This window comes from Oryzias latipes, chromosome 9 (assembly GCF_053564925.1).
Source record: "Oryzias latipes strain Hd-rR chromosome 9, Olatipes_Hd-rR_3.1".
In the NCBI taxonomy this organism is placed as follows: Eukaryota; Metazoa; Chordata; class Actinopteri; order Beloniformes; family Adrianichthyidae; genus Oryzias; species Oryzias latipes.
This window is the reverse complement of record NC_136245.1, coordinates 28,373,965-28,388,113: the sequence shown is the minus strand read 5'-3', so window position 1 is coordinate 28,388,113 and position 14,149 is coordinate 28,373,965. Positions and strand designations below refer to the sequence as shown.

General features: G+C 40.9%; 1 protein-coding gene across 1 annotated transcript; it reads right to left on the bottom strand.

Annotated features, from left to right (window-relative positions):
• Nucleotides 1–628: 628 nt before the first annotated feature.
• LOC101158202 (LHFPL tetraspan subfamily member 2 protein) lies at nt 629–12,459 on the bottom strand. Its single transcript, XM_004072282.5, has 3 exons — nt 12,311–12,459; nt 2,738–3,365; nt 629–1,816 (listed from the first exon to the last, which is right to left on the bottom strand). Exons 2-3 carry the CDS (start codon nt 3,135–3,137, stop codon nt 1,560–1,562), a joined length of 657 nt encoding a protein of 218 aa, XP_004072330.1. The 5' UTR covers nt 3,138–3,365; nt 12,311–12,459; the 3' UTR covers nt 629–1,559.
• Between the last annotated feature and the right edge of the window lie 1,690 nt (nt 12,460–14,149).

The window sequence follows — 14,149 nt, the reverse complement described above, 5'->3', positions numbered from 1 at the left end:
GGTACAGCCAGCCGGTTTTGGAAAATAACCCACCTGCAGTCTTTTAAATACCTCGTTTTTCTGGTGATTGAGGACACATATTAGGAAAATTATGCTTAAAATTGCATTTCTGAGTATTTCTTCTTTTTAAACCAGATGAAAAAAGGCCATTTGGAAAAGCTTGTTTGTGGTCACAAGCTCCCTGCTCCGCTCCATTCTGATCTATCCACTTGCAAACAAATAGATCTACATCTTCATTTTCCTCGTCCACTCTGGCATATAAACTGCACTGCTAAATAGCACCACAATTTCTCGCCATTCTTGTTGCACCAGTAATGTCAGTTTGGGGTAGTGAGGGGCTGTAAGCCAGCATGAGAGCATGTAAACAGAGAGCTCACAGCAACAGGAAACGGATGGAATTGCTTATCGCCAACTGTCCTTGAAAGCAGCAAGGTTTTTTTTTTTTTTCATTATTAATATATTGGCTAAAAATGATAATTATAATTAAAAGACCACTGGGAACATTTTTAAAATAGATCAAAAGATGATCTTAGTGGGTCTTTAAATGCAAAAATATTTCAGTCTCTCATACATATAGCATCACATTAAAAAATAATTCTTGTTATTGCAACCAAGTGGACAAAAACAGTTCAATGTCTGAAACCTTTTACTCTTTCATTAAAAAACTGAGGCAGAAATATTGCACATCTCATCTACAACAAAAAAAAAGCACAGGAAAGGCTGCATTTAAAGTGACATATGGAGCAGTAAAGTAATCAGATATTTAGCAATACAAAAACCAGGCAGGTGCAAAAAAACAAACAAATATGAGGTGCTGTTTGTATACAAAAATACTACAAAAGTAATAATTTTTGGAGGGAAAATCAGCTCTAATTGACCCTAAACAAATTCCAAAAAACAACGATGTAGCAAAAGTGATACAACTCTGCACCAATGCAGCACAACCTTAGTTGCAATGCAAGGCACACATTCAGTTAGAAAAGCTCAAAGCCCCAAATCTACCATCTCTTCTTTCATCTTTTCCGTGTTATCAAATCATCAATCAGCCCATTTGGCAGAAAAAAAGTGTTTTGAAGTGAGCCCCCAGCTTCAGAAGATGCACTTTAGGAAAATGTAGGATTCTCAGGAGTTGATACTTGATTACAAACAGATGACGTCTAAGCAGTTGTAGGGTCTGTTGGTAAGAATGTCTGCTTATGATTAGTGGTTTGCAGGTGAAGCACAGGGATTAAGATCATTATGAGGCTATAAACATCCACAGCATCTTACCAGCAGTACGTGTTCTGTCCTTGGTCACAACACTGTTATTCACTAATTGAATTCATATAAGAACAGTGGTTTATTTTAGATAAAAGTTTGCATTAGAAAACAGTCTGTGGGAACTTGACCTTGAGATCCAGACAGTTATTAGTTGTTATTCCTCTTACGTAGGCCTTAGCAGAATTTTTCAAAGGAAGCTTGCAAGACTTTGTCAATCGACTATCTTTTATTCAACCCTCAGAGAAGTGTTCATCCTCACTGACTGAGACGTGTGGGACTCCACTTCAGGCAGCTCTAACTCAGAACAGGCAGATCAGACTTTTGCCCTCCTCAATCTCTTCCTGAACCTTATCACTGGAGGTGGCGATCTCAGCCTGTGCAGACAGGACGGCACACAGAAAGGTAGCCAGTGTTCCTCCTATCGCGGCGTAGAAAGCCCAGCCAAGGGAGCAGTTAGCGGGCTTGAAGGGTGCAGCTTCAGCGCCACAGTAACCAATCACCTTTGGTGATCCCCAGCCAGCAGGGTACAACATGAGGCCCACCATCAGCAACAGACCTGAGGCAGAGATATGGAGAGAACACACGGCAAGATGAGCGGTTTTATTCACACAAAGAATGAACCACAGAGCAGAAAAAGACTGCCAGGAAAAACACAGTGACTCAACGGTGGTAAAGATTGCATCAATTTTTTAGTTGACGAGGTTTAGACTTGTGATACGAGGACACAAACAGCTGGTGCCACCCCTTCGGTCTTAAAACATGAGGTCAAGCAATGATCTAATGCTATCAAAATCCATTTAAAAACACACCTGTGAGAGCCAAATGTGAAAAACAATTACAAAAACAACTAAAAGAACTTTAGCTGCTAATTTTACCATTATACTGTGATGAATTTGGAGAAAATGTTCTACAAACTAGCTAACACATTCGAATTGTCTTCCTTAAAAAAAAACATTTTATGAGCAAATAGTACTACTTATTGTTATCATATTTTTAGGGGGAGATTAAATTGTGTAATATAGACAGAAGGTTAGAATCCGTGCTTTAATTTTATTCCGACAGTAAATCATTCCAGGACAACAGATCCGACATGTCCAAAGTCAGGCCCACATTCAGGTTTTCACAGGCCTGCAGACTCATGTCATGGAAGCAATAATATGTCACCCTCAGCACTTTCTGAAAACTATGTGTACAATTTTTTACTGTGATTGGCTAAATTCTGTTTTTCTTAAAAAAGTTAATTTGCATGTAATTTCATTATAAGGGTTCAAAGAATACAGGCCGATTGGTTGGCTTTCACACATTTTCACCTCACCAAATCTGGCCCTCCTTCCCAAAAAGTTTAAACCCCCCTGCAGTAAATGTCACCTTTCAGTGTTATTTTGCTTGTTCGTTTAAAACTTAAACAAAAAGGACAAAGCTTAATTAACCTAAACAAGTTAAACCAAAGTGTGTTTGTGGAGGATCTTGGTCTCACCTGCAATAGCCTGGAGCAGTCCGCAGATGTTAAATATGCTCTTCTTCAAAATGCTCTGAAAACACAGGCTGAAGATGGAGATGCAGGCCACGAGCCCCAGCACAAGCGTCCCTGCTGCCAGAAACAACATGGCAGCCTGCCAGAATCCACTGGCAACTTCCCCAAAAGTCCCAGCGTAAGGTCCACAGCTCACCCCGACGACGCGAAGGCAGCGGCTGTAGAGGCCAAGCGACGGTCTGTATTCCCCGGAGTCCACTCCGGCCCCGTTCACTTCAGAGTCTGAATGAGGAGGTCCCAGCAGCCAATCGGGGCTCATGAAGGTGATGAGTTCAGAGAAGGCCACCACAATACTGAGCAGAGTCCACAGCATGGAGCGGCACGTCACAATGACATGACACATGGCGTTTGGTCTCAGACGCTTTAAGGCCAGTCAAACAAATCCTCAAGTCTCTTTAAAACAAGATGGTGAGGTGAGTTCCTCGCTCCAATCTATGTGGCTGATCTTATTCCCCTCTCAGGACAGCCTCTCCTTTCCCTCCTTCTCTTTGATGAAAGATGATGCTCCCGTCGTTCCAAACAGCTACAACGCTCTAAAGCAGCTTCTTGTAGTCATGGTGCCACCTGAAACCTAAAGGGCAGACATAAGAAAGTTAAAGAATTAGTCAAACTAGATGCGTGCACAGACAGGAAAAAGCCTGATGAATCACAAATCTTATTCATCGATCTGTGGGATTTTCTATTTCTACTTTTTTTCTCATCTTTTCCATCTGCAATTATCAAGCTTTGAGAAAGGTTTTAATGAATGCAGAAAAAGTCACAAAGAATTTAAAAAAGTCATTTTTTGGGTGCTGAGTTTTATCAGTAAGACAGCAGCCTGGTGCATGTTGGCATCACGGATCAGTGCAGAGCTTTGTTGCAGCATGCCACATTTAACAAGAAAGAGTAGAGCATGCCTGATCCTCAGAACTGTAAATCACACAACAAGGGCTGCGTTATCCATTCAAACAAATACCCCATCATGTGGCGTTTAAGGCCATCTGCTTTCACTTTGGAAAGTCTTCAGATAACCATTCAGACACAGAGTCCTCTGTACTTTTGTGATACTTCTTAATGCTGATGTCGCCATAACAGTAATATTTTGATATTCGGTCCAACTTTTTTTCTCTACTAGCTGATGTGAGAAGTTTCTGCCAGCAGCTTTCATCTCAGAGTTTCTTGAACATAAGAGGCTTCACAGATACCTCTGATGTCACAAAAACCCAGAAAGTATGTGCAGGGTTTACACTGGGATGGGATAACTCAAGAGAGGTCTATGTTTTTTCAGAAGACTATGATATCCATCTCTCACATTCAGGTACTAACAAGGCCTGCAGAGGGAAGAATTCCTCCGTGTGACTGGTTATGTACAGACATGAAAGTCGATGAATTAACTTTGCAAACACTTTGCCTTTTCCTTCCTAAAAGACAAACTGTTTACAACTGAAACAACAGATACCCAAATAAATAAAAGTTTGAATTACAGCAAGTTTTTTTTTCTATGTCAGCGTGGGAGTGCAAAAGCTTAAAAATCAACTTTAACATTCATTGTAATTCAGGCAGTGTGTTGCAGCGTGTTCACACCACAGGCTCACATTACAATGACAAAGCAAGTTTCCACAAACCTCAAGCCAGTAAAAATGGAAAAGAATTCATAAGCCTGCAGCTTGATTTTCATTTATGTCATCTCATTTCACAATCCTTGTCATTTTGTGTTTATTATTATCTAAAGAAAGCAGATAATTTATCAATTTGTTGAAAATCTTTTTGAAATCTTCTCAACAGGAGGACAATTCTGATACTTATTTTGGAAATAAAAAGCCCTCTTTGGTTCCTTGACTGTTCTTCCTCCAGCATCAAAGACAACAGTACCAGACTCTCTGAATCTGGATGATAGCGCACATTAGGGAAATAAGAGGCTTTTCAAGCTTCCCATGACTCCACCGATTCCCTCTGTATTTCTAGGCAGAACAGACAGATCAGTATCTCATTCAAGAGGAGACATTATTTGACATTTTTTGCATACTTTACTGGTTTGTTGTAGGTAAGTAAGCCTCTCCAGCCTGGACAAGTTATATAGGAATCATAGATTAGTCTTTAAAATGTTGATAAATAATCTAAGGGATTTATTTCCAATGGCTTCTATGAAGACATGCTGAGCTCCAAATACCCTAATGCAAATAAAAGAAAGTATGTGTACTTTTTCTTTTTTCCTTAATGACAACAAGCCAAGCTTTTGTGAAAAGTCACCTTTAAGAGTCAATATAAAGGCTTAACCAGTCTTGTAAATGTATACATTTCTTTTTTATGGATTTCAATTCCTAAAAGCAGATGCATCTCTCAGTGTCAATGCTCCAACTTTCACTAAATCTGTCATCTTGTTGAGGATGAAAAGTTCAGCACATAAGCATTCATTAGGAGCTTTAAATCACTCCAGTGACCTGAGGGGGGAAAAAAGAGGAGATTGTGTTACAACAAAACTGCTGCTCCAGCCTCTATTCAAGGTCGTGAATCCTCCCACCATGTCTGAGGAGAATGGGCTCTGACGCTGAACAATGTCTGATACAATCTGACTCATTTCAAGGCAAAACGTTGGGTTTCACTGGCCACGAAATGAGAGCATAATCTTATTCAGAGATTCTTTTTAAAGTTGAATGCCAATTCATGAACCAGAAAACTGCCAAAGAGCATAAATGCAAAGGCATGGCAAAGACATCAAAGCACCAGGTATGTGATGTGAAACTGTTCGGATGCAGATGTGATTCTCTTCAGAAGAATTCTGACCTACTTTGTTGTATTTTGTTGTTTTTATACAACTTTGCCTTATTCCCATCAAGCAAATTTAAAAGTCCATCCTGGGGCCTCTTTTGTTTAATCTGCACATGCTTCCTTAAGGCTGGCTGAGACAAGGCAGCAATCATTTTGACCACAATTATGCAGATGACACTTCAACTTCAATTACATTTCATTCACATCAGGTGAATCTGGATCGGTGGATTCAGTGTGTTGCTGAATTCAACACATCACTGAAGGGATCAGAACTACTTTCTGCAGCTAAACACAGACAAGATAACACAGAAAAGAGAGACAAGCATCATGTTTGGCCCAGAGAAACAAAAAAAAGAGTTTACAGACAGGCTCCACAGTGGCATCGTGGTTAGCCCTCTCCCTTTACAGCGTGAACCCTGGTTTAACCCTTGTGCTATCTTAGATGACCCCACCCTTACATTGATGTGTTATTCCCACAATGACAAAGGTGGATAAAGGTGGAAAGATTTCATGTAATCCATGGACACCAGTGAGGATCACAAATCATTGAAGAAAAAAGGTTCAACACACTGTCTAGTGGGTCTAGATGACCCAACTCCAAACATTAAAGTGCCCAGGATAGCACAAGGGTCACATTCCGGCCGGGACCTCTCTGTGTGGACTTTGTATGTTCTTTCCATGCATCCATGGATTTTCTCCAGGAACTCTGGCTTTGCCCCCAGGATTACATGTGAGTGTGTGAGCGTGTAGTCCTGCAACAGACTGACTGGCGACCTGTTCGGGCTGTACCCCACCTTCACCCAAAAGTAGCTGGGTTTGCTTTCACAACTCCATGACCCCAAAAGGGATTCAGCAGGTTTTGAAGATGGATGGACAGACAGATGGATGGATCCATCCATCAACCTTCAATCTCTTTCTCTAAAACCTAAGTTACGTCAGGATTTTAGGTACATCATGGAAACAGACTTGGACTTTCAGATAGATGAAATCTATAACATTATCAGCATCTATCTTACCAGAAATAAAAGTGTTCTCTTTTGGACTTACTCTCTTATAATGTTTGTTCCTGATTACAGATGACATGAAACCTTATTCACAATAATTTGTGTGCAGTCTACATGAAATGACTCAGTTCACAATAAACAAAGATAGTTTTATTCAATTACAACTGAGTTGAGCCATAGCAGAGCATCACAGTTTAATGTGAGTCAAAAAGGAAGTAGCCTAAAATAAACAGGAAGAATCAGTGTCTTTCCCTTTGAAGATGATGTTCCTTTGGCCCAAACGCCATCACTCAGACAGGATTACAGCACGTTCATATCTGCAGGAGCGTGTTTGTGACTCTGGGGAGCAGTGGTTATGAGGAGGGGCCAGTCAAAAATACTAGCAGGTATTTTGAAGTGGCTTAATGTGGTTGAAGACAGTTTAGGGAATTCCTTCTACTTCTATCATGGTCCTTGAGTTTATTTCAGGCCTCTCCCCACATCGGGGCTTCCCTTATCATTACCAGTTTCCATTCAGCAGCCGCTACAATGGTTTCACTCCACATGAGGCACTTCAGCACAGCTTCACTGAAAAGATTCCGTACACTTGTTGATGTGTGCAAACATCTTCCCAAACGTTTTGCTTATATCTGCCAGGTTTAAAGCTGAAGTGACTCTGTGAAGCGTCACTTTGCTGCTGATTACAGTCTATCCAGGCTGAGCATGGCGCTGTCTGTTAAGACTGCAGTGCCCGCAAATTAGCAGCTCTGCCCCTTCAAAACACAGAGAAGGAGCCTAAACATACCTTGTTGAAGTAGTCAGGACGCACCTTGTGAGCCATCCTGGAGTCTTACAGGAAATCTCCTCGCTCGTCCTACATGCTTTTGTCCTTCAAAAGCATACAATCAGAGGGTAATGAGAAGTTTATTCTCCTTTTCTGCAGGGGTTTCCAAGAGAGTCATAGGGAAATTAGTAGGACCTGTGCATCTGACTGATCTGCACTGCAGCTTTATGTTGCTGCCAGCATGTGCATGCTGCATTTATCAAGTACTACTGTGATGTTTAGTGTGCAGAAAGGTCACTGCATCCTGAGACCGATGAGAACTTTCCACTTGTTTGCTGGTTGTTGAACAGAACTCTAGGAAAGTGCTTTGGCAGAACAGGTCAGTCTTTTCTTTGTGTTGAAGTGACCCCTGAGGGAGGAGTATTTTTACACTTCACGCCACATCAGACACTCGGAATTATGATTTATTCAAAACTCAGTCATCACGGTAAAGTGGGTGAGAGGTCTCTGCCTCCCTGTTGCTTCTAAAATATTTCCTGAAGGTGTCAGATCTTTGTAACTGCAGCTCTCTTCAGATTTTATTGCCAAGGCTGAACATTTCAGGAATATTGTTTAAACAACAGATATGGACCCTAACGCATCCCACAATGCCCAGCAGCCCCAACAGAAACCAACACTTGTCACACACATGCATGCAGTGAGACCTAATGCCAACACACACACGGTTTTCCAGTCATTCCCAGCAGTCTCCCTTTTCCTAGACAGATTTAGAAAAACAGCTATCAACACAAACCTAGCGCTGGCAGAGCAGTCTGAACAGCAATAAACTTATCTCTTAATAAACAAAAATATCAGTTTCGGTCAAAGCCCCAGACAAAGCTCCCCATTAGTGGCAGAAGTGGGTCAGTCAGTTGGCCATAGAGGAAGCCGCTGAGGAGTAACTGTAGAGTAATTGGTCTGAGATATCAGCAGCGGTGCTGGTCGCATGCCAAGCTGCTGAGGTAATGAGTGCAGGCCAATACAGCTTGATCTGAGGGGGTGGACTAGAATGAGGTGTCAAGGTGGGTGGGTGGGTGAGAGGTCCAGGGCATCACTGACTCAGACTTCTTCTTTTTTTTTTTTTTTTTTTACTTTATTGGGGAGAACTTCCAAAACAGAACAGTTAAGACACGATGAGAACCAATTCCACTCTTAGACATAAACCTGTGAGAGATGGCCCAAATGTTTTGGTGTCTCAGGAGAGCCTCTCAGATAGGATGACCTCCCACTTGAAGTGGTTCAACATTGCTCTATTAATGGACTTTCCTCACTCACAAGTCCTGAACCAGAAACCTCAAACCAAGGCAAACTGCCCCTTAAGCGCCTGCTCTGTTCTGGTTAGGTCAAACATCTGGACCAGCCATGAGGAACGCACTCAGACCAAAACCACAGAGAGGGGTGTTTCACCATCTTCTGTGTACTGAGCAAATCGTGAACCACTAATGACAATTCGATTTTTTTTCAGGTCTTCCAAAGCCAAAAAAGGAAAAAAAGGAACCAAGCATGTATTCCCTAAATAAAAAAATGCAATCGGTCGAGCTTAAGGTGAAATGAGGCACAAGAAAACAATGCGGCCTGAACTTCCAGTTAATTTTCCGATCAGGCTCCGCTGTCTTTTTTTCAACAGGTTTCTGTTCAGACACAACTCAGAGAATCCGATCTTGTGTTGACTTGAAAACTTTGATCACGGCTCATTTTTATCTGCTGAGCAACAACAACACCAATTTAAGTTTACCTCCAGGGAGCTAAAACTGATTTCAAATCATATTCAGCACTGGGGGTGGCATTGAAAAAAAAATATTGCACACATTGCTTATGAATTTTCATTCCAAATACCTTTCAAAGCCGCGCCTAAACACTTCAGGGTTGAAGAGCTCCACCTGCTCTCACAGTGTTCTACATGTCAAACGTTTTCTCAGAAGACAAGAGAAACACCAGAAAGATGAGTAAGGTTTTGGTAATTTACACAAAGCTCCTTCAGTTGCCCCACATCTAATAAAACAAGAGCCTCTTTTTAAAGAAACCTCTCATGCTAAGCATAACCATGTGAGCCGCCACTTTTGTTGCCCTCTATAAACACGGAATGATAGAGCTGCAAGAAGAGAAATGTTTCCCATGGATGGACTTTTACCACAAGTTGTGTCTCATAACTTCAGCCTGTGAGTGATGGGCGCCACCAAAAGCCTGTTTAATGCCTCAGCTAATTAAATTCTTTTCACAAACCCTGATGAAGCACTATAAAACAATTCAAGGACGGCGCATGATGACGGAAAGTACGCCAGGAGTTCTGAATTTTGTATACAACAACCAGACCGTCTACCCTAATGACACCAAGAAGACCCCAAAATGTAAACAACAAGTAAACGCTTCCCTTTGACAGTTCACCAGAAAATACACACACACAAAAACAAACATACAACAAACATACATCCATAAACTAAAAGGTGCCATGGCTGCGTTCACTCATCCGGGACATGATTGCATCAAAACGCATGACTGCTTCAGCAAAACGTTTCAGCCAGACTCCTAACTGTGTGTCTGTGTGCATGCCAAAAAAAACCTGGATAAAATCAGGGCTCTTCATTTGGTGAAGGCACACAAAGACCCCCCCCCCCCCCCCCCCCCTGACACACAACTCCCTTTTCAACTCTCAAAGGCAGCCCAGAAAGCTCTCCTTCACTCTCAGCGACAGGTCACCGTGGCCCCCTGTGGGCCTGCGGTTTCTGATGCACAAAAGCCTTCAATGACCCTTGTCTTTTTGTCCCTCAAAACCAGGCGCGACTGCCCGGCTCTGCTGCTGCTTTGCACCTGTTGTTTTGTCTTCATGGCTTTCTATGTAGGGCATTTCCATCGTCACACGTGCCAATGAGGCAGCATTGACTATTTTTGAGCAGATCTGACCACATCTGACTTCTTGCCTCATCTTCTCTGCAATAAGTGTAACATTTTCTCTAGAAACATGTTTTTCAGAATCTTAGGAAAATAAAACTTTGCTGCTTCCACATGCGAGAAGACATTTAAAGACTAAGATTTATCATTTTCTTGTGGCATTTTTTGATGATGGAAGACATCCATAGAAATATAAAAAAATTAAGCTTAAGATTGCATTTCTGAGTATTTCTGATGTGAATCAGGAGCAGATGAAAAAAATGCCGTGGACAAAGATTAGTATTAGTAGAAAATATGCTGGGCGGGCCACAAGCTCCCTGCTCTGCTGTATTCTGATGTACAATCTTAAAATAATTATCAATGCAATATTAAAGATGTAAGTTTTATGTCCTGTATAAGAAACATACTGTTGACAACCTTAAGCAGACCTTTTCCTCGTTCAAGCTGTTCGGCTGGGGAGCTCTGAAATTTCTCCCTGTTTTTGTTGCTCTGGTCATGTTAGCTTGGGGGTGTGATGGGCTGTAAGCTCGCAGGAGATAAACAGATGTGAACATGTGGATGATGGGAAGTCGGGGCAGCCTTGATTAGCACCGATCAGCACAACAGTCCTGCCCACATTTCAAAGGGCGAATCGCTAATGAACTACTGGCGTTCTGCAGAAACCATTTGTTTGAAGTCCCACACAATCATCTTTTGATCTACTGTAGAAGTGTTTCCAGTGGTCTATTAATTATGATCATGCCGTTTTTAGCCATTTTTTTTAAATGTCCCTTTCTGGGACATAGTTTCTACAGAGCAGCAGTTCATTAGAAATTTGCCTCAGAGTTTAGGCTGCCCCCCCTCCCCCCTTATGATTAACTAATAGTTTGTGTAACATTGTGGGAGGAAGTTTCAAGGCCAAGCCGTGTCTGTGTGTGAAGAACTGTATCATCAAACTAATGTATTGTGGCCTTTTTCTTCATCAAAGATATTTTTTCCTCCAAAAATCACATGACTTATTTACCTCTTTTAACAATTAAAAATCGGGACAAGGTCTTTGAAAATGTATTTTCAACCTCTGTGTAGAAACTAGTTTGTCTGACAGAAACATGCCATTCAAGAAAAACACAAAACAGTTTGAAAGTGCAAACAGGGAATTTAAAATGTTCTCCAGTTAAACCAGTAAGCTTTGTAAATGACAAAAAAAAAGCTTCTTTTTTTACTGGGTTAAAGGCAAACTTTGTTTTGATGAAAGTGAAGAGATCTCTTGCACCCATCACCTTCACTTGGCTCCCTCTGTGACATACAAGTCTGCACCTGCCAAAACTCATTCTGGGAAAAATGTCAGGTTTGGGTAATTACACTAAAGTTAACGCTAATCTAACGGCACTAAAGAACAATTCCTGGAATTTACTGAGCGTCTATCTTTTGAATTGTAAATGTCTGTTTACCCGTAGGTTGTTCAGCTGACAGATGATTTGTTCCTCTTAAACAGGGACGAATTTGTCCTTGAGCTAAGCTTGTATAAACACCCCAGATGTTTCTGGTTTTGTTTAGCTTATGATGTAGTACCACTTCCCTTCCTGGCCAGCTGAGTGCGTCTCAGGCCGAGAGCTCCATGGGTGGCTCTCACATAGATGGACCTCCTCCCTGTACTTCAAGGACAGAAGGTTGTGGAGGAAAAAGAGGGGAGAGGGCCGCTCTGTGGACACGTTTTAGGTCTGGACTTAGGACAAAGAGGCAACAAAAAAATGGTAAAAGTCGTTGTGTTGTATGATGCTATCCTACCACGTGTTGCATTTGACAGTGGAGCAGTCAAAACAAACTTCCCCACAAGTGGTAACATATAGGATTTAGTAATAAAATACCAGAAACCTTAACTGGAACTAAAACATTTTTTAAAAAAAAAAGATGCAAACACTCCCTAGAAAAGCTGCTGAAAAACTTTAGAACGTCACTTTGGCAGCCAATAGTTTGAGTAAAAATACTTTCATTGTATCTACAGACATAAATCAAATGAAATCCAAATGCCAGCCTCCACAACAGGGTCCACTGATGACCACAGTGTTCCTGCTGCACGGCCTTTTCACTTACCAAACTCTGCAGGCAGAAAGATGAGGTCGTGGATGTCTGCCCGGGGCAGCCCAGCTCTCCCAGCAGTCATTCACTGAAAAGCAGAGCCGTTCTTCAGGACGTTTTTCTCTTTCCATTCTCCCTCCTACAAAGCCAGCCCCCCATCTGACGTCTCCTGCAGCTCCAGTCCCTCCTCCGGACACCCTCTCCCATCCCCCACAACCCTGTCAGAAAGTACTGGAGAATAGCCTCCAAACATGCCATTCTTCCTTCATTTTGCTTTTAAAGTGCAAGAAAGTGAAGAAAGTGGTTCAAAACTTCATCTGGGGGATGAGAAACTTTACAGTAAAAGCATGGTTTCTTATGGAAACACAAACGTCTACTTATTTTATTTTGCTTTATTCTGAATTTTTGTGCCGGAAATGCAAAAACAGAAAAGTCAAAGCTTATGTACCTTTACTGCAAGTGTCTATCAGAAAGGTGGAGGTTGATCTGTAGAAGATCAAATGTAAGTTGGTGATTACTTGATGCAATGATTAAAGTCCCTATCAGATTATTTTTAAATCTGAATAGAATAGAATAGAATAGAATAGAATAGAATAGAATAGAATAGAATAGAATAGAATAGAATAGAATAGAATAGAGTCTTGATTGTCACTACACATGGTATGATGAGATTCAGGAACAGTTCTCTTTAAAGCGGGCAGACAATACAGAAAAATAAAAAGAATTTTAAAAAAAAGGCATTCCCAATGGTCTCTTATTTCATTAGTTCTTCAGATTTTCATCGCTGAGTTGTGGGAGCTCGACTCAACTTCCCATCATCCCTTTGTTTACACTCTCTCCCGCTAGTTCAAAGGCCCTCACAACCCAAACCTAACATTAATGCTGCAACAAAAGCGGCAGTATTGGATGTATCCAGCCAAACAGTTTGAGTCAGATTCCAGCTAAGACGAGGAAAACTAAGATGAATGCTGATCCATATGTCTCAAAGTAGACGGATCAGACTAGAGTGGAGCAGGAAGCTTATGGATTGCCGTTGTAGGTTCTACATTACACTTCAATCTTTTTTTCCAATAACTTTTTTCTGTCTCCTGCTTTAAAATAATTTGAATTGTGAAATACTCAGAAATGCAATTTTAAGATTTTTTATTTTTCATGTATGTCGTCCATCATCAGAAAAATGCCACAAGAACACAAAATGAGATCAGAATTGTATTTTTAACTGAATAATAGGAGAAAACCTGAGACAACTGAGGCATGATGTAACGAAGAAAGAAAAAACATACGATGACTGGAATTCCATTCAGGTGTGTTCAATGAACAGGTGATTAAAGGACCAGACTCAAAGATAGAACACAAAAATATGAATGAATATTAACTGAGAAATCGGCTTAAATGAAACAGCAAATCAAGAAGAAAAAAAATGCTACAGATCCTAATACAATGGGTGCACTTTTACTGAGACAAACTGCACATGAGACATCAACACTTACAGTAAATCACAGTAAGATTGTTTTTTTTATAAATCCGATGGGATTTTTAAAATCTTTGTAGATGTCTGTTTTGTAGAACTTAAAGTTGTTTTCAGTGACAACCCTGCTCCACTCAAAGGTTTGCACCAAAGCATGGTCCAATAGTTATTCTTGATTAAATCTATGAAATCTTTTCATTCCATATTCATTTAACAACTTGATCAAATCAGGTTTTCATTACTACTCCAGCCTTGTTTATGGAAGAAGTCATGTACATCACTGTGTTTGATATCCTTTTCCACAAGACTGACAGATCTTCCTTATTTCTTCATCTTTTCTTTTCTTTTTTTTTCTTTTTTTTTTTTTGGTGAGAGCAAAAACACCA

Excerpts from the sequence above, each read along its gene's own strand:
- LOC101158202 (XM_004072282.5), bottom strand. The coding sequence starts at position 3,137 with ATGTGTCATGTCATTGTGACGTGCCGCTCCATGCTGTGGACTCTGCTC. Across the intron at positions 1,817-2,737 it reads ACTGCTCCAGGCTATTGCAG|GTCTGTTGCTGATGGTGGGC; the intron begins GTGAGACCAAGA and ends TCTCTGCCTCAG.